General features: G+C 65.4%; 2 protein-coding genes across 2 annotated transcripts; one reads left to right on the top strand and one right to left on the bottom strand.

Annotated features, from left to right (window-relative positions):
• Window positions 1–1,901: 1,901 nt before the first annotated feature.
• Window positions 1,902–13,670, top strand: NPR2 (natriuretic peptide receptor 2). Its single transcript, XM_074570461.1, has 22 exons — window positions 1,902–2,685; window positions 7,625–7,824; window positions 7,915–8,028; window positions 8,305–8,440; window positions 8,532–8,626; window positions 8,723–8,855; window positions 8,970–9,054; window positions 9,164–9,284; window positions 9,822–9,896; window positions 10,062–10,139; window positions 10,279–10,383; window positions 10,652–10,723; window positions 10,802–10,961; window positions 11,043–11,198; window positions 11,279–11,447; window positions 11,561–11,707; window positions 11,886–12,009; window positions 12,140–12,208; window positions 12,299–12,473; window positions 12,551–12,649; window positions 12,744–12,835; window positions 13,003–13,670. Exons 1-22 carry the CDS (start codon window positions 1,902–1,904, stop codon window positions 13,063–13,065), a joined length of 3,252 nt encoding a protein of 1,083 aa, XP_074426562.1. The 3' UTR covers window positions 13,066–13,670.
• SPAG8 (sperm associated antigen 8) lies at window positions 13,631–16,866 on the bottom strand. Its single transcript, XM_074570463.1, has 7 exons — window positions 16,805–16,866; window positions 15,783–16,221; window positions 15,105–15,279; window positions 14,960–15,005; window positions 14,715–14,829; window positions 14,529–14,591; window positions 13,631–14,446 (listed from the first exon to the last, which is right to left on the bottom strand). Exons 2-7 carry the CDS (start codon window positions 16,218–16,220, stop codon window positions 14,312–14,314), a joined length of 972 nt encoding a protein of 323 aa, XP_074426564.1. The 5' UTR covers window position 16,221; window positions 16,805–16,866; the 3' UTR covers window positions 13,631–14,311.
• Between the last annotated feature and the right edge of the window lie 2,079 nt (window positions 16,867–18,945).

The raw sequence follows: 18,945 nt of genomic DNA, 5'->3' as shown, positions 1-18,945 counted from the left end.
CAGCATCCCTCACACATCTGATCCCTGCAGGACCTTGCAGGGCCAGTGGTACCAGCAAGACCCATGGGGCCCCCTTTTAGCCACTGGGCTCCCCCCTGTGCCCCCCCCTCCCCCACACGTCATCTCCCAAAACTTTGAGCCGTGGGGCAGCGGCTGGCAACACCCCCCCAAACACCCCACACACACTTCCCCGCCTTTCCTCTCCCCTGGATGGGAGCAGACAGCAGACTGGGAATGTAAGGAATGCACCGCAGGCACGTTGCCCCTGCCGAGCCCCCCCTGCCCCACCGCCGCTCCCCCTTGCAAACACAGGGCCCCTCTGTGTTCCCCCCAGGCTGGGGCAGCCCCCCACGGCAGCCAGGACTGGCATCCCCTTGAGTCCTTCCCCGAATCCCCAGGGACCCCTGCTCTGCCTGTGTTATCCTAACCCCATGGTGTGCCAGGGGGGTTGCGCAGGGCTCCCTTCCCCATAGCCACCCCTTGCCCCCAGAGCACTCACTCCCCTGTGCTCCATGGGCTGGCTCCCGGCCCCTCTGCTCGTCTCGCAGCCCCCCACCTCCCTACCCCACCACCTCACAGCCCTGTTCCACACTTAAAACCTGTGGTGGTGACATGCCCACTGCTTCTAGCCCCCCCAGCATCCCCTGCCCTCAACCTCCCCTGCGCTTGCCTGCTCCCTCCAGGCCATGTGTCAAACAGGAACAGACAGCACGGACACCAGATCACCCCACTGGCACCCTCCACTGGTGAGGGGATGACCTGGGTGTGAGAGGCATCTGAATCATAGAATCATAGAATGGTTTGGGTTGGAAGGGACCTTTAAAGTCCACCCCTCCCCTGCAATGAGCAGGGGCATCTTCAACTATATCAGGTTGCTCAGAGCCCCATCCAACCTGATCTTGAATGTTTCCAGGGATGGGGCATTTACCGCCTCTGGGTAACCTGTGTCAGTGTTTCACCGCCCTCATGGTAAAATATTTCTTCCTTATATCTACTCTGAACCTACCCTCTTTTAAGTTTAAAACCATTACCCATTTTCCTGTCACAACAGCGAACTCTGAACAACCCCAGCTCTCAACCTGGAGCACTGCATACAGCTCTGGAGTCCTCAGCACAAGAAGGACATGGACCTGTTGGAGTGTGTCCAGAGGAGGGCCATGAAGATGATCAGGGGGTTGGAGCACCTCTGCTATGGGGACAGGCTGAGAGAGTTGGGGTTGTTCAGCCTGGAGAAGAGAAGGCTCCCGGGAGACCTTATTGTAGCCTTTCAGTAATTCAAGGGGGGTTATAAGAAAGATGGGTACAGACTTTTTATCAGGACCTGTTCCAATAGGAGAAGGGGTAATGGCTTTAAACTAAAAGAGGGTAGGTTCACACTAGAGATAAGGAAGAAATTTTTTACGATAAGGGCGGTGAAACCTTGGCACAAGTTGCCCAGAGAGGCGGTAAATGCCCCATCCCTGGAAACATTCAAGGTCAGGTTGGAGGGGGCTCTGAGCAACCTGATATAGTTGAAGATGTCCCTGCACATTGCCGGGGAGGGGTGGACTTTAAAGGTCCCTTCCAACCCAAACCACTCTATGATTCTATGATTCACAGAATCATAGAAGGACCAGATGACCTTTAAAAAGTCCCTTCCAACCCAAACTACCCTGCGATTCCACGAAGCCGGACTCCCTCTCCCCATGCTCTCCCCGTCCCCCCTCCCGGGGGACACCCCCACACCCCGCTGCCGCCCATCCCCGTGCCGTCCGGACGGGCGGGGAGCGGCGGCAGAGGGCGCTGGCCGTCCCGGGGCGGTGCCGCCCGGGGGAGGGCGCAGGCGGCGGGGCGGGGGCGCGGCGGGGGCCGCAGGAACGGGCGGGCGGGCGGCGGTCGGGGCGGAGGAGCCAGCGCGGCCCATGGCTCCGCGGCTGCCGCTGCTGCTGCCGCCGCTGCTGCTGCTGCTGCCGGTGCTGCCGGTGGCGGCGGCGGCGGCGGGAGGAGGAGGAGGAGGAGGAGGAGGAGGAGGAGGAGGAGGGGGGACGCGGCGAGCGGCGACCCCCGACGGGGCGGTCGCCAACTTGACGGTGGCGGTGGTGCTGCCGGAGCGCAACGTGAGCTACGCGTGGGCTTGGCCACGCGTGGGGCCGGCGCTGAGCCTGGCGCTGGAAGCGCTGGAGCGGGGGGAGCCGCCGCTGCTGCCGCGGCCCTTCTCGGTGCGCGTCGAGTTCATGAGCTCGGAGCTGGAGGGCGCTTGCTCCGAGTACGTGGCACCGCTCAACGCCGTGGACCTGAAGCTCTACCACGACCCCGACGTCCTCTTCGGGCCGGGATGCGTCTACCCGGCGGCTTCCGTGGGGCGCTTCGCCTCGCACTGGCGGCTGCCGCTCATCACCGGCGGGGCGGTGGCGGCCGGTTTCAGCCGCAAACGGGAGCACTACAGCACGACGGTGCGTACCGGGCCTTCGGCCCCGAAGCTGGGCGCCTTCGTCTCCCACCTCCACGCCCACTTCAACTGGAGCGCCCGCGCCGTCCTCCTCTACGTGGACCGCAAGACCGACGACCGGCCCTACTACTTCACCGTCGAGGGTGTCTACCAGGAGCTGCAGGACGGCAGCAACCTCACCGTGCGCCACCACATCTACTCCCCCGACGAGGGCGGCCCCGACACCGCCGTCCACTTCATCAAGGCCAACGGGCGCGGTGCGTGGGGCGGCGCGGCGTGGGGAGGGGGGAACGGGACGGGGGAGGGTGGGAGGGTGGGGGACGCCGTGCGGGACAGGGCTCAACGCACGGGGAGGAGGTGGGGGGGGAGAAGGAGAGGAGGGGGGTCCCCGCGGGGGAACCGCGCAGGGCTCGGGGAGGGGAGGAGGCGAAATCCTCCGTGGGGCGCAGTGAGGGGTTTGAGGATGGGGTGGGATCCGTGTGGGGCATGGTGCGGGGCCGGGGGTGTGGTGGGGCCCGTGTGGGGTGAAGCGAGGAGAGGGAGGTGCGGGGGGGCATGCAGAGGGTACAGGAAGGCGCTGGGGGTGCGGTGGGACCCGTCTGGGGCACAGGAAGGGGACGGGGGTGCTGTGAAGCACACGTAGGGTACAGCATGGGGTTGAGGGTACAGTGGGACCCATCTAGGGCACAGCAAGGGGACGGGGATGCAGTGGGGTGCCGTAGGGTACAGCAAGGGGTTGAGGGAGCAGTGGGACCTGTCTGGGGCACAGCGAGGGGATGGGGATGCAGTGGGGCACACGTAGGGTAAGCAAGGGGCTGGGGTGCAATGGGACCCATCTGGGGCACAGCAAGGGGATGGGGACACAATGGGACCCGTGTAGGATACAGCAAGGGGCCAGGAGCGCGGTGAGACATGTGTGGGGCACAGCAAGGGGCCAAGGACACAGTGGAACCCTTGTGGGGCACAGCAAGGGGCCGAGGACACAGTGGCACCTTTGTGGAGCGCAGTGAGGGTCTGAGGACATCCTGGGGCTTGTGTAAGGTGCAGTGAAGGGGCCAGGGAGACAGTGGGACCCATGTGGGGCACGGCAAGGGGACAAGGACTCAATGGGACCCCTGTGGGGCACAGCAAGGGATGCAGTGGGACCCATGTGGGGCATGACGAGGGGCCAGGGGCACAGTGGGACCTGTGTGGGGCACAGGGAGGGGTGGACAAAGCAGGTTGTATGTAGGGCACAGTGAGGGGTGGGCACATTTGGTCGCAGTGGGGCTGGGGGAGCAGCGGAACCTGCACAGGGAGGTGGGTACACAGGGGACAAGGCAGGACCCGGGTCCCCTGGGCCACCCCAGTGCCGGTGTGGGGGGGTCCAGGGCACATTGGGGGTCACAGGGTCCCCTTCCCTGTCCTCTTGCCTGGTCACCCTGTGCCAGGGGAGAGTCAGGGCGGACCCTCCCTTCGGTGGGACGCGTGGAGTGAGGGGTGCTGGGGCCACCCTACCCTCTTGCATTCGCAGGGTCAGGGCATCCCCAGGGGCAAGCAGGACCCAGCCACCTCCTCAGAGGCTGCGGGTGACGGTGTGGACGTGGCCATCTGAAGGGCAGCGCCGGCTGTGGTTATGTGCCCAGAGCAGCCTGGTGCCAACACGCCGAGGTGGCCGTGCCATGCTTGGGCAGAGCCCCCCAGCCTGGCACCTGGGTGCCCTGGGCTGTGCCTGTCCCCGCTGCACCCTGGGGACGGGGCAGGGGATGGCCCCACCCTGCTGATGGAAGGATAAATCAATTTGGTGCCTTGCGAGCGCCCCAGGAGAGCGGCTATATCTGGAGCAGGAGGAAATGGAGGGGCTTACGGAGGCAGCTGGAGAGCAAGGGCAGCCTGATGGTCTTTCATTATTGATGAGCGGGGTGTATCGATCCCGGAGCCAACCGCTCCGCGATGGTTCTTAATGGATCCTGAGATGCTGTGTCATTAAGAAGGACATCGAGCCGGGATGAGTGGAGCCAGATGGGACAGCAGGAGATGTGGCTGAGGCTGTGTAGGGCCAGGCTGGGGGAGCGTGGGAGGGTGCTTTGGGGTGCTGGACCAGGTTCCCCTGGGACTGAGGCTGGTGGGGCTGGGTCCATGGGACTGGGCATCCCAGGGTGGGCTGTGGGAGCTGAGCAGCTTGTGGCTGCCCCTTTTGTCTGCTTCATCAAAAGGCTGGGATGGAGGCCGCCTGGTGCATCATCACCAGCCGTGGGTGTGGATCCTCACATGGGAGAGGGGCAAAGGACCGTGCAGGGAAAAAGGCTAAAGTCAGTGATTCCTATCAACATTTCCGGCTTGGTGCCGTAAATCACCCTGATGGGAATCAATCCCTCCTGGTGCAGGCAGGGGGTCGTGGCTTCCAGGGAAGAAGGCCAGGCGTGGGCAGAGACCTGGGGGCCCTCTGAGCCCGGATGCCCCCAGGGAAGGCCCGGGCCCCTCTGGCCACATCCCAGAGACGGGGGCAGGGTCTGGGGCTGAGTGCTTGTCCCCACAGGGATGGGCGCTCAGGGTGGCGATGCTGATGTTTGGTGCTCTCCTAACCTGGGGGTGTGTGGCAGGGAGTGGGGATCCTGCAAAGCTGTCCCAGGAGTGCCCACCCCTGCGTGGTATGGCATGGGGAGGGAAGCCGGAGCTTTGGGTGCAGCCGCATCCATCTCCATGCCCTGCAATGACACCGCGTGTCATCCCTCTTGGCATCACCTTCCTCCTCCGAGGCTGTGGGCAGGAGTTTGGTAAACCTGGGAAGGCTGCTTCCCTGCCCCACTGTGTGCCCCAAAGCTGCTGATCTCTGACGTTCGTGGCTCTAAAGAGCAGGCGTGGGGGGATGTGGGTACATTGCCCTGTCCCGTGTGCGGCTGCCTCACACTTCCCGCTGCCCCTCTCACAGGTGCCTGGGCGACGTGCAGGGGCCCACGTCTCTCCTGCCACTTGCAAAAGCGCTGATATAATTAGAGCTGTGGTTGAGGGAATTACCGGAGCATCTGCCTGCAAAGGCCAGGTCCCCTGCCTGGGGAGATGCCGGGTCCTGCTGCCGGGAGGGGAGTGCATTGCCCTGCAATCCCCCATGGCGTGGGATGGTGGCTTGGCTGGGCTGAAGGTCTCTGCACTGCAGTGCCCTGTGCTGGTGGGGCTGCTCGGGACTGGGATTTGCAGGGACTTGCTGCCTGAAACCAGGATTCGCCCTCACTTTAGGGTTATTATCCATCATGCAGGGGTCAGGCAGTATTCTGCCATCCCATCTGCACGCTCAGGGTCCTGCCTGTCCCCTGGGACTGCGCTCTCTGCTTCCTGCACCACGGACACCCCCTAAACAAATGCCCAGGGGCTGCATGTCCCCCAGCCTTGCAGGACCCCATTCCTCTTGTCCTCGGTGATGCTGAGGCTGCCTTTGGCCATTCATTGACCCTCGGGGGCGGGGTGTGTGAGGGGGAAGGGGTGCCGGGCAGGCGGCTGCCAGCTGGAGGCAGCTGCCAGCGTCATGGAGAGCCCTGAGGGTTGACCCTTCCCTTCTGCGCGGCTCCTGCAACCTGTCCCCAGGGAGCCGTCCAGGCGCCATCGATCCCCTTGCTCGGTGGCCTTTGACCAGCCAGGCTTTTGCCGCCGCCGCTGCAGGGGCCGTCTGCCCGGGCTGTCCCACCATCTGCCACCAGCTGTTGTGGCTCCCCAGCCTGCGCAGTGCCGCCGGCGGCCTTTTCCTGGCGCCTGCAATGGGATGGGATGGGGAGGGACCCACACGCAGCGTCCCCACGGGGAGACCCTCAGCCTCCGTGTGCTGGGGGAGATGCTGAGCCACCCATCCTGGCCGAGAAATTTGGGGGCAGCACATTTCTGGGTGTGGGACTAGAGAAGTGGGGAAGCAGAAAGTGTTTATTTGAGGTATTGCAGCACTCGGCAGGAAACCATTTCTGCCCCTGAAACGGGCTTTTGCTCATGCACAGCCCAAGCTGCAGTGGTTTCCCTCTCCCCAGTGCCCAGGAGCAGCTCTCCGTGTTGCTGTGGGTTTCTGTGCCCAGCGTGGATGTGCTGGGTTTCTTCTCCCGACGGTGGGCTCCCTCGCTGGCCCTGCAAGCGACACCCCTGCCGCTCCGGCTGTCCGTGTGGCTGGGTGCCTGCCGGCAGCAGGGACCCCAGTCCCAGGGAGCAGGGACCCCAATCCCGGGACGTGGGGCTTCCTTGCTGTCCCCATCCAGGCCTCCCCGCGCTTCACATCCAGCCAGGGCGCCGGGCCCCATGCAGAAGGGCTGCGCGCTGGGGCCGGTGCCCGAGCGTGACATTCCTCCACCACTGCCGCCGACTCCTCCGTTGCTCAATCCCGGGTTCCCAGCCAGGCTGGCTGGAGCGGGGGCCCTGGTTTTCCGGGGGGAGGGAGGAGGCAGTGTCAGGATCCTCAGCAAGGGCGAGGAGGGCCCCTGCTCGGGGGGGTTTCGGACACTCTCGGGTGCCTGTCCCCACAGCCCGTGGTGCCTTGTGCCAGTCCCATGAAGGTCCCGTGCAGCACCCGGGTGGGCATCCCATGGGGGCTGGCCAAGCTGCTGGCAGAGGCGGAGGGGCACGTGGGGCAGCCAGCCGTGTCCCGGGCACCCCCTTGCTCTGTGGGTCGCACCAGCGAGATGCTCTGTTTCCAATTAGCGCCGGCGGCTGTGGAAGGTGCTGGAATCTGGGAACCTGCGCATTCCTGCCGCACGGCCGGCCAGCCGGCCGGCCACGAACCCAAACATGGGTTTGTTCGTTCCCCAGGGGCCTCCGGCGTACGGCCCTGACGCCTCCCCTGTCCCTCCCGGTCGCCCGGCTGGGGCCAGTGGGGAGCAGCCGGGGAGCTGACGCCAGGGGTGGCATCCCCTGGGTGGCTTTTGCTGGAGCGGGGTCCGTGGGGTCTGCCTCATATTTTGGAGCAAGGGTTCCCCTGTTCTCCCAAGGTGGCTGATGGGGCAAGAGTGGGTGAGGGCCAGCGAGGGCAGTGGGACGGAGCAGGCTCTGTTGGCCATGGGGCATGTGGCATGAGAAGGCGGTGAGCCCAGCACTGCCCCATCCTCCCCGCAGCCGCCACCGAGCATGCCCCCAGGGTTGCTGTGCCCCACTGCCTCAAGGGAAGGCATCCCACCCCACGCCTGAGCGGGGCGCCCCGGGGTGAGGATGCCATCATCCCCCTGACGCCCCGCGTCTCGCCGGCAGTGGTGTATCTCTGCGGGCCGCCGGAGATGCTGCGACAGATCATGCAGCTGGCGCAGCGGGAGAACCTCACCAATGGTGACTACGTCTTCTTCTACCTGGACGTCTTCGGGGAGAGCCTGCGGGGCGACTCTGCCCGTGACCCCTTCAAGCCCTGGCAGCAGAGCCCGGGACAGGACTCGGGGCTGCGCGAGGCTTTTCAGGTGAGCTGTGCCCACCTGCCCGGGGACGGGGATGGGGACCTCCCCAGCTGGGCCCCGGTATGTGAAGCAAAGTGCTGTGCTTGATTGCAGATGGTGCTGGTGATCACCTACTATGAGCCCCAAAACCCCGAGTACCAGCAATTCCAAACCCAGCTCATCCTGCGAGCTAAGCAGAAATTCGGAGTGCAGCTCAACTACTCCCTGGTGAGTGGGTCCCCCTGCGTGATGGGGTGGCAGGGACCCTCCCCGTGGGGCTGTGGCACCTCACCAGGGTGCAGAGGGTGGGACACAGCCAGGGGCAATGCCAGAGAGACCATCCCTGGTGACAGCAGCCACGGAGCAGTGCCATCCCCACAGGGTGGGTGTATGGCTCCGGTGAGGGGTTATGGGGCTGTGGGTGGGTGCCTGGCCCCAGGTCTTGTGGCTGGGGTACCCCCGTGCATGAGGCCACAGGTGCGCTGAGGTGCCACCCCTGGGCAGATGAACCTGGTGGCGGGGTGTTTCTATGATGGGATGCTGCTGTATGCCATGGTGCTGAACGAGACCCTGCGGGAGGGCGGCTCCAAGAAAAACGCCACCCACATCATCGAGAAGATGCGGGACCGCAAGTTCCAGGGTAAGGATAAGGTGGGGGTGGCCAGGATGGGGGTGCCGTGGGGTGGGTGGGACCTGGTGCCCATCCCATCTCGGTCTCTCTTCTCCTGCAGGGGTGACGGGGCTGGTGAGCATGGATAGCAACAATGACCGGGACACTGACTTCAACCTGTGGGCCATGGGCGACCCTGAGAGCGGGCAGTACGAGGTGGGGGCCGGCATCGGGATCCTGCTGGCATCCGGGACTGGGGAATGGGATGCTGTGGGTTGGGGGCTGGGGGGGGCTCAGTTCTCTCTGCCGTAGGTGGTGGGACACTACTCTGGTGTGGAGAAGCAGATCCACTGGCTGGGAAGACCCATCCCCTGGGTGAAAGGGGTCCCCCCCTTGGACAACCCCCCCTGCGTCTTTGACGTGGATGATCCCTCCTGCGATAAAAGTGGGTGTACTGGGAACCGATGTCCCTCGGTCCCCAGCAGCCTTCCCTGTGGGTGCATGGGAACCTGGTACCTGTGGCCAGCCAGGCCACGCTGACAGACCCTCCTGCCTGCAGCCCCCCTCTCCATGCTGGCCATCGTGGCTTTGGGAACCGGCCTCACCTTCGTCATGTTTGGCATCTCCAGCTTCCTCATCTTCAGGTCAGTTGGGGGTGGGGGAGCCTCTGCCTGGGCACCAGGCACCCCTCAGTCTGATGGAGGGCTGGCAGGGTGGGGGGGTATGGGGGCCTGACCCCCATGTACCCCCCAGGAAGCTGATGCTGGAGAAGGAGCTTGCCAGCATGCTCTGGAGGATCCGCTGGGACGAGCTGCAGTTTGGGAGCCCGGAGCGGTACCACAAGGCAGCGGGCAGCCGGCTCACCCTGTCTCTGGTGAGAGCTGCCAACCCTGCGGCACCACCTGCCTCCTGCCCCTGGCCCTGTGCCGCCCTCCTCCCTGCACCACAGTCCTCCCTCGTTGATCCCCTGCACAGCCCTCCATCACCTACAGAGCCACAGCCCCATTGCATCCATCTGCTGTGCAACCCTCCCTCCATAACTCTCCATGCCCTGTAGAGCCACACTTCTTCCATCCCCTGCATGACCCTCCATCTCCCTGCAGAGCCACACTTGATCCATGCCCTACGCAGCCCTGAATTCCCTACAGAGCACCATTCCTCATCAAGCTCCTACGTGGCCCTCCATCCACACAGCCACACCTTATCCATCCCCTACACCCTCCTACCTTCCCTGCAGCACACCATACTCACCCGATAGGCTTCACCCTCCCTACAGAGCATACAGAGCTTGTGCTGACCCTTCAGAGCTCACCCTGCACCGTCCCCTGCACACCCCAGGCTGCCCCTGCCCTGCTCCATTGGTGACTGGGTGCTCTGGGGTCCCCATCCCTAACCCCCTCCTTCCCCATAGCGCGGCTCCAGCTACGGCTCCCTGATGACCACCCATGGCAAGTACCAGATCTTCGCCAACACCGGCCACTTCAAGGTCAGTGCGGCAGGTGGGGAGCTGAGTCCTCCCCCTGAAGCCCCCAGCCTTGTTGGGGTGCTCCCCCTTGGCAGCACCCCTACCCCCGCGGGATGCTGTCACCTTCTTCCCCTCCCAAAATCTGCCCAGTGGGCGCTGACCTCTTCCCCCTCCCTGGCACCCCAGGGCAACGTGGTGGCCATCAAGCACATCAACAAGAAGCGCATCGAGCTTACGCGGCAGGTGCTCTTTGAGCTGAAACATGTAGGTTTGGGGTCTGAGCTGGGGTGGGCACCTCTGCCTGGGGGTGCAGGGGCCAGTTGTGGCAGTGGGGGGGGGCTGGTGGGAGCAGCAGCAACTGCCCCCAACCTCAGCACCATCTGGGCTTCGCTTCCACCTCCAGATGCGGGACATTCAGTTCAACCACCTGACCCGCTTCATCGGAGCATGCATCGACCCCCCCAACATCTGCATCGTCACCGAGTACTGCCCGCGGGGCAGCCTGCAGGTAGGGGGGATTGGGGGGCACCACGGGTGACATTTAGACGCACCAGGTGACCTGGCTGGGCTGGGTGTTGAGGACAGGGCTGTAGATGCTGGTGGCCACCCAAGCCCCACAAGACTCGCGGCAGAGTTGTCCAACCAGGTCTGAGAGGCCAGTGTGGGGGAGGGGGTGGGTGCTATGGAGCCTCCTGCAGCTGGGTGCTCTGTGAGGCTGGTGCTGGTGTCACCATCCCCCGGGTGGTTGGTGGGGTCCACTCAATGTGCTGTGCCAGGATGTCCTGGAGAACGAGAGCATCAACCTGGACTGGATGTTTCGCTACTCCCTCATCAATGACATCGTCAAGGTACTTAAATGAGGGCCAAGAGGGTCGGGGGAGCGGGTGTCCCTGAGGGATACCAGCTTCACCATGTCCATCTCTCAGGGAATGGCCTTCCTGCACAACAGCATCATTGGCCACCATGGCAGCCTCAAGTCATCCAACTGCGTGGTCGACAGCCGCTTCGTGCTGAAGATCACGGACTACGGGCTGGCCAGCTTCCGCTCGCCCAGCGATGGCGAGGACACGCATGCCCTCTATGCCAGTGAGTGCCCACTGCCGGGGAATAGGGGACCAGGGGGATGGAGTGGCCCTGCCTCACCACCCCATGGCCGTGTCCCACCAGAGAAGCTATGGACAGCCCCAGAACTGCTGCAGAAGGGGCGCCTGCCCACCCCAGGCATGCAGAAAGCCGATGTCTACAGCTTCGGCATCATCGTGCAGGAGGTCGCCCTGCGCAACGGCCCCTTCTACATCGAGGGCATGGACCTGAGCCCCAAAGGTGAGGGTCGGGGGCAGGTGTGGGGTGGTCCCATCCCCGCCGGGGAGGTGCAGTGCTCACCATCAGCCACCCCCTGGCAGAGATCGTGCAGAAGGTGCGTAACAGCCAGAAGCCCTTCTTCCGCCCCTCCATCGACATCGGGGTGCACAGCGAGGAGCTGGCGGTGCTGATGGAGCGCTGCTGGGCACAGGAGCCGGCCGAGCGCCCCGACTTCAGCCAGATCAAGATCTTCATCCGTCGATTCAACAAGTGGGTGGCTGGCGAGCGAGGAAGGTGGCCCTGGGCAGGAGCGGGGACAACCACGGGGGCGGTGGTTGTGGGGGCACCTCTTCCTGTGGTGCCAGCTGCCTGCACCCTGGCAGGGAGGGCAGCACCAGCATCCTGGACAACCTGCTGTCGCGCATGGAGCAGTACGCCAACAACCTGGAGAAGCTGGTGGAGGAGCGGACACAGGCCTACCTGGAGGAGAAGCGCAAGGCAGAGAACCTCCTCTACCAGATCCTGCCCCAGTGAGAGGGGGAGAGGCGGGAGCGTGTGGGTCTGGGGGTTGGCGTGGGGTCAGTGTGCACCCGTTGCCGTGCAAGCATGGGGTCCGTTGCCGGCTCTCCGTGCTGGTGTAGGGTAAGGGACACAGGGGGGATGAGATTTGGGGTGGGAGCCCACCACCATCCCCCCTGTCCTCACCAGCTCTGTGGCGGAGCAGCTGAAGCGTGGGGAGACGGTGAGGGCCGAGGCTTTCGACAGCGTCACCATCTACTTCAGCGACATTGTGGGTTTCACTGCTCTCTCGGCGGAGAGCACCCCCATGCAGGTGAGAGCAGGGCTTGGGGGGCGGCCCCCTGTGGGGCTGGCGGTGGTGTGTTATATCCTGACAGTACCATCCCTGGGGCTGGGGGGGACATGCCCGCTCCCAGCCCCACACGCACCCTTGCTACATCCAGGTCGTGACGCTGCTGAACGATCTCTACACTTGCTTTGATGCCATCATCGATAACTTTGACGTCTACAAGGTGAGGGGGGGGACTGGGAGCAAGCGCAGGCCCCCAAAGTGAGGTGGGCAGCAAGGATCCGGGGATGTACCTGCTCCCCTGACCCTGCAGGTGGAGACCATTGGGGATGCCTACATGGTGGTGTCGGGGCTGCCGGTGCGCAATGGGAAGCTGCACGCCCGCGAGATTGTCCGCATGGCCCTGGCCCTGCTCGAGGCCGTCAAAACCTTCAAGATCCGTCACCGGCCCAACGACCAGCTGCGCCTGCGGATCGGCATACACACGGGTGAGCCCCCCGCACTGCGGCTCGGGGATGCTCGCCTGCCCGCCCTACAGCAGCCCCGGGGATCTCTGTGCCTGCAGGTCCTGTGTGCGCCGGAGTCGTGGGTCTAAAGATGCCGCGGTACTGCCTGTTTGGGGACACGGTGAACACCGCATCCCGCATGGAGTCCAACGGCCAGGGTGAGCCATGGGGCTGGCAGCCGGGGTCCTGTGCCATGGGTTGTGCCCTGCTCCCAAACCCAGCCATGTCCCTTTTGCCCCTCTGTGACACCAGCCCTGAAGATCCACGTCTCGTCCACCACGAAAGAAGTCCTGGATGAGTTTGGCTGCTTCGAGCTGGAGCTGCGTGGGGATGTGGAGATGAAGGTGAGGGCACAGGGACCTCCGTGGGGTGACAGTCCTTCCTACTGCAGGGGCATGCGGGGGGTGGGTGGGTCGGGGCTGGGACCCCTTGTACCCCTCAGTGCTGGGGATGGCAGCCAAGGAGTAGCGCTGGGGGCAGGGAGGTTCTCACCGCCCCCTTTCACCCCCAGGGCAAGGGGAAGATGCGGACGTACTGGCTGCTGGGCGAGAGGAAAGACCCCAAAGTCATCTGAGCAGTGGCGGAGCCCCCAACCCTGATGGGCCCACCAACAATTCCCGGTGCCTGAACCCCCGGGATGCACCGGCACCTACCCCCATCACCGCAGTCCACCACCACCACCACAGCCCCCCTGCTTCAGCAGGGCTTGGGCACGGCGGGCCAGTGGCCACAGCACTGCCTGTCCCCCTCCATCGGCACCAGCAAAGCCCACCTCCCCCTGCAGCCTCTGCTGGAGGGGGGAAACCAGCCCTGATCCAGCCCGGGGGGGACCCCATATCCCCCCCACCCTCTGGGGTCCGGCCGCCCCTGCCCTCTCCCCCCTGGCTCAGCTGGCTCTGAGCCACTCCCGGGGCCTGGCTGCCCCGCAGGGCACTTTGCAGTCTCTTTTCAGTACCTGGCCCCCCCAGCAGAAGTTGTGCCCATGTCACCCCCTCCCCAGGGCAGGGAAACGAGTGCTCCTGCTGGGACTGACCCCTTGGCCAGGGCTGGCTTCAATGCTGCGGCTCCCCCCCTCCCCTGTATATAGCCCCACTGGGTCATGTAAATACCCCCCCTCCCCCAGGTGTAAATATAGGAGTCGCTGCAAACTATTTTGTTTGAAATACAAACTTCCCCAAATCCCTCCGTCCCCTGACCTCTGCTTTGCTCTGCCCCAGAGCACCAAGCGGGGTGGGGGGTTGCGGGGGCGGGGGCAATATCGAGCTCAGCTTGAGCTGGGGACAGCTGCCTGTAGCATCCCAGGGCATCGTACCCCAGGGGTCCAGCTGCGGTGTGGGGTGGGGGTCCAGGCACAGTGCAGGGCGGCTGCAGCAGTGGCTGGCGAGGGCTCGGGGTGGTGCAGGGAAGGCAGGGCAGCTGCGGTGGGGTTTGCTTTGGCGTGAGGGCTGCAGTGCGTTCCTCTGAGCTCATGCTCTGGCCGTGCCGCAGACGCCTCTTACTGGAACCCACCTGTGCCTGGGGACTGGGGGACAGGGACAGGGGCCACCTGTCACCCACTGCTGGCACCGAGAGAGGGCATGTCCCGGGGGACAGTGCTGTGCTGGGCTCTCCCTCCATGCCCAAGGCGGGAAGCCTGGGGCCATAGCATGTTTTGGGGCAGCAGTGACTTGGAGCGAGGCTGGAGGGTGTCCCCACGCCTGTGCTGCATGGCCCCACGGGGATTGGGATGCCAGGGACATCGTGCTCCCACTCCAAACGCCCAGCCTGAGGACAACCCTGGGGTGGCAAGGATGCTGGGACCACCTCTGACCCCCTGCTCTTTATTGCTTGCGGGGCTGGAGCTGGCTGCTTGGGGGGGTGCAGGGCAGGGGCTGCTCCAGGGACTCGGTGATGGGGGTGGAGAAGGCTGCGTTCCTCCGAAAGGGACTGTCCCCACTGCAGATGCTGGTGACACCCTGGAGGGGAGGGAAGCAGAGAGGTCCCTGTCAGCAGCTGAGTCCCCCCGGTGCCATCAGGGCAGGGTGCCGGCGGGCTTACGGGTAGTCTGTGGGCTTGCTCCAGCCAGAAGCTGCAGGGCTGCTCTGTGCAGTAGTTGTGGGGCTGCAGGTAAAAGCAATGTGACAGTGAGCCAGGGGGACGACATGTCTGGGGGGGACACAGGACCCTTGTGGGCTCCACGAGGGTTGCCGCAAGCTGGGTTGAGGGGTCGTCCCCTGCCTGTACCTGGGTGGTGGGCAGTGGCATGAACTGGCAGCCCCCGCCGCGGTAGTCACGATGTGTGGTGGAGACCGACTCCATGGGCTTCCGGGGGGGACAGATCTTCTCCAGCATTTCCTCCCTGCCAGCAGAGCAGACCCTACACATCTCAGCTCTGGGGTCCCCCCCACCCCAGGCAGGCACCCACAGCAGGGTCCCCTCCTCTGGGACGTGGCTCCAGGGATGGGTGGCACGCAGGGGCGCAGGCTTGCCTGTATTTCTGGTAGAGCATGGACTCCAGCATGGACTCCCGCTGCCCTGTGGGGGAGAAGATGCCATCAGGCCGCCAGCTAAGATCCCCTCGCTGCCTTTTTGGCGAGCACACGGCTTAAGGGGGAGCTGGTGGCACAGCCTCACCTCGCCCCAGCAGCAGCACCCTGTGCGGTGGGCGGTAGGTGTCCTTTGTGGTGGTGCTGTTGGTGGGGCCGGAGAGGAGCTGGTTGACCAGCAGCCCATGGTGGCCGTGACGGTGGGTGAAGCCCTCGCTGCCCAGCTCCTGCCCCGGCATGGTGTCCAGGTGGTTTGTGGCTCTCTGGGGACAGATGGTGGGTGCTGCGGGAAGGAGGCAGGAGCCCACCCTGCGGTGCCCCATGCCCACTCCGTTTTTAGGCTTTTGGTAGTCCCATGGGGCTTTGGGCAGGGTTGGGAGGTGGGGTCCCCAGGCTGTGGCATGGCTTGGCCCATGTGCCCCCCCGATCCTGGCTCGCCCAAACAGGTGTCCCCACATCCCTGTGACGGGCTGTGACACCCAGCTCCCACCGCCCCAGCAGCGAGGTCCCCTGTCTCCTCCCAAAGCCTCACCATCGCTCCCCACGTGCCAGCCCATGCCTTTTGTGCTATTCAATTTCATCCCCTTTCCATCTCACGGGGCTCAAGGTCGTCCAGGGAGCTCCAGCTCAGCCAAGGGCAGCTATTTTTAGAGAGGGGGCTGCCCAGGAGCAGGGGGCTTCATGGGATCAGCATGTGGGACGTGGTGGGGTAGGTTTTCAGGGACATTTCCCCCTGTGGCCCTCCCAGACAGTGGTGGGTCATTACCTCCTCCTGCCAGTTATGGATCAAGCAGGTCCCCCGGGGCACCAACCGGTGGGGCTGTTCTGCTGGCGTCCACAGGGAGGTGGGAGGCACCGACACCGCCATGGGGGGCTCCTTGCCAGGGCAAGTCCCCAACGTCCCAGGGCAGGGTGGCAGCTCGTCCCCGCAGGGATCCTTCCCAGCCTCGGTGGGTGGCACCACACTGGGCACAGCTGGCAGGGCCTTGGCGGGCAGCTCAGCTGTGGCCAACAGCATCTCCTGGGGCACCTCATCCGTGGCTGACATCTCCCGGGGCATCTCCGTTGTGGCCATCAGTGTCTCTGTCTGGCATGGGGGCTTCTCCGTGGGCACCTCAGGCAGGAGGACATCACTCTGGAATCTGACCACACATGGTGGCCCCTCCCCAGGGCGCACGGGAGGCACATGGCCTATCAGAGCCATCCTGCAGGTGGGGACAGTCCCTGAGGAAAGGCGGTGGGGCATATCCTTCAGCCCCCCCCTTGCCCACCATGTTCCCAGCCCCCACCAGCGTGAGCAGGACCCTGACACTGGGGACCCTGGATGACTTGCAGCATCACCCCCACCCCGGGGTGGGGGACAAGGGACTCCTCTCCCTTTGGGAGGGCGGAAGCAGTGCCTGCTGCTGGGTCTGCGCTCCGGAGGGGTCTCCCTCTCCATAACTCCCCTCTCCCCCCTTTCCCGCCCCCCCGTCTCCCCCCAGCAACATCCCCCCTGTGTCCCCAGCCCAGGCTCTGCCCCTCAATGCTCCCACCACCACGGTGCCGCCTGCCGGGGCTCTGCACCCCCCAGCACTCTCTGCCTGGGCTCTGCCTCCCACCCCCTCCCCAGGTGCGACCCCCTCCCATGTTGTGCTCCCGATCCCCCCATCTCCTAATGCCCCACTGTCCCCGTAACGCTCCCCAGGCCCTGCCCCCAACCCACCCAGACCCCTGCCCCCCCCTCCCCCCAGATGTCTCCCTCGGGGGTCACCCTGAGGCCCTGCACCCCTTAACGCCCCCCCTCACCCCCGGGGGCGTCTCGGCGCCCCGCCGCCGCCGCGCTCCCGCCTCCGTGATGCCGGCGCCCCGTCTCCATGGAGACGGTAAACACTGCCCGCAAGCTCATTGGTGGCGCCGGCTGCGCGTGCACGCGCCCTATTGGCGGAGAGCCTGGAGGTGGTGTAGCCCAGAAGGGGGGGGGGGGGGCGGGGGGGCAGGCACAAGGGGCAGGATGTGGATGGTGGGGGCAAGTGGGCGTGGCCACGGCAAAAAAGGGCGTGGTCAGGGCAAGTGGGCGTGGCCGGGGCAGGAACAGGGGGCAGCACATGGCCGGGACCGCTGTGGGCATCACCCGCCGCCGCGGGTTCGTGTCCCCCATCCCTCGTGCGTTGTCCCCAGGGCAGGGGTGGCCCCAGAGGCTCTGGGGGTGGGCACCCCAGTAGGGACGGCTGGGCCCTGCTGGGCCGGCGGGAGGGACGTGCCCTGCCCTGGGGACACGCCGCTCCAAGTGACACCCCTCGCCGTTTAGGCCCGGCACCCGCCTGCCCCAGGGACCCACGGTGGGACAGGCCCGGCGCCCGGCTGGGCGCAGCCGGTGCCCCGCAGGCGTGGAGCAGCTCCCCTCGCCGCCAGCCCTCCCCGGGCCCCTCGGCCCCCCATCCCCGCGGAGGCCGGGCAGAAGAAGGGCCCTTTGATAGCACACGGCGGGCTCCGGCGTAAGGGCTGTTATTCCAGCGCTCTGCGGTGTGCGCCGCCGGGGCCACCACACGCTCGACGCTGGGGCCTCTTGTTTTTCCTGGCCGGGGATGTGCCCGGCCCCTCTGGCCTCGGCCGGCCGGGGCCCCCACCGGGGACTGCTCCTCCCTCCGGGTGCTCGGCCCTGTGCCAAGCCGGGCCTCCTCCGAGCCCATCTGCCGTGCAGCTGCGGGGAAGAGGGAGAGACGCGCTCCGGAGCTCAGACTCAGCAGAGCCCCCCCCAACCCCCCCAGCCCGCCCCTAAGCTAGGGGCCGCACCACCCCTGCTGCCTCTGGAGGTGGGTGCCAGGGTGCCCCGAGGGCTGGGTGCTCGCTGGGAGGGTGCTGGGGGTGCATGATGCTGGTTGTGCCCCCACGCTCGTCCCTGGGCCTGGGGGTGGGCCCTGAGGAGCACCCGCGGGGGGTGTGTGGGGAAGGGGTGGCAGCCCGGGCACCCTGTCCCAAACTTGCACCCCAGGGTGCTCTTCCCAGGATCATCCCCCTATTCCCCACCGGGCACATGTGGGCTTGTCCCTGGGGCAGACAAAAGCTTGTCCAGGCAGCATGGGTGCCTGGGGGACACGGAAGGGACAATAAAGGCACTGCAGTACAGTGTGGGACAGGGACCCTGGCGATGCCAACCCCGGGGGTGTGCTCTCACCGTGGGGCAAACCACTCTGGGGCAGCATATGGGGCTTCGCTGTTGGGCTGCTGCATCCTGGCAGCATCACCGTGGGGCAGCAGCCCTGGAGCTGCTGGAGCACATCTGGCCGCCTCTCTCTGGCTGACACATTCCCCGCCGCCCCCCTGCCCGGCTCTTTTGGGAACTTGCGTCATTTGTGATAGTCTTCGGCTGAAGAACGAAAACAGCCCTGGGCTTCCCCCTCCCCGTCCCAGCCCCATGGGGCCGTGACCGCTGTGCTGCCCTAGGACTGCTGGGGGACTCACAAAACAAACCAGGCGCAGGAGGAGACGCGATGGCAGGCGTCCGTCCCCTGACCTCGCGTGCCAGCACTCGCTCTCCGCCTGGCGTGGCATTCCTGGGGGGCTGCTCCGGGCGAGCCCCGGGGAATGAGGCACTGGGGGTCTTTATTCGGAGTTCCCACCTCCCCAGGGACGCCCAGCCCCACTTTGGGGTCCTCACCCCCTTGGGGATCCCCAGCCAGGAGGGGTTCCCAGCCCTGAGACGGGGGTGTCCCATATCCAAGAGTGACCCCAGCCCGCGCTGAGGCTCAAGCAGGTTCTCGCATTGAACATTTTTAAAGGTCATTTGCACCCCGAAAACATTCCCCATGTGGGAACAGAGGCGGGGAAGCAACAGGGCTCTGCCACCGCCCCGTGCTGCTCCCGGGGGGTGCGGTGTGGGGGGTGGCCCCTGCCGCCAGCGCCACCGAGCCGGAGGCTGAACAGAGCGGCCATTCTCCCCGGCGGGC

The sequence above is a fragment of the Larus michahellis genome, chromosome Z (genome assembly GCF_964199755.1).
Source record: "Larus michahellis chromosome Z, bLarMic1.1, whole genome shotgun sequence".
Taxonomy (NCBI): domain Eukaryota; kingdom Metazoa; phylum Chordata; class Aves; order Charadriiformes; family Laridae; genus Larus; species Larus michahellis.
The sequence above is the reverse complement of the archived record's forward strand: the minus strand, read 5'-3'. Positions and strand labels throughout refer to the sequence as shown.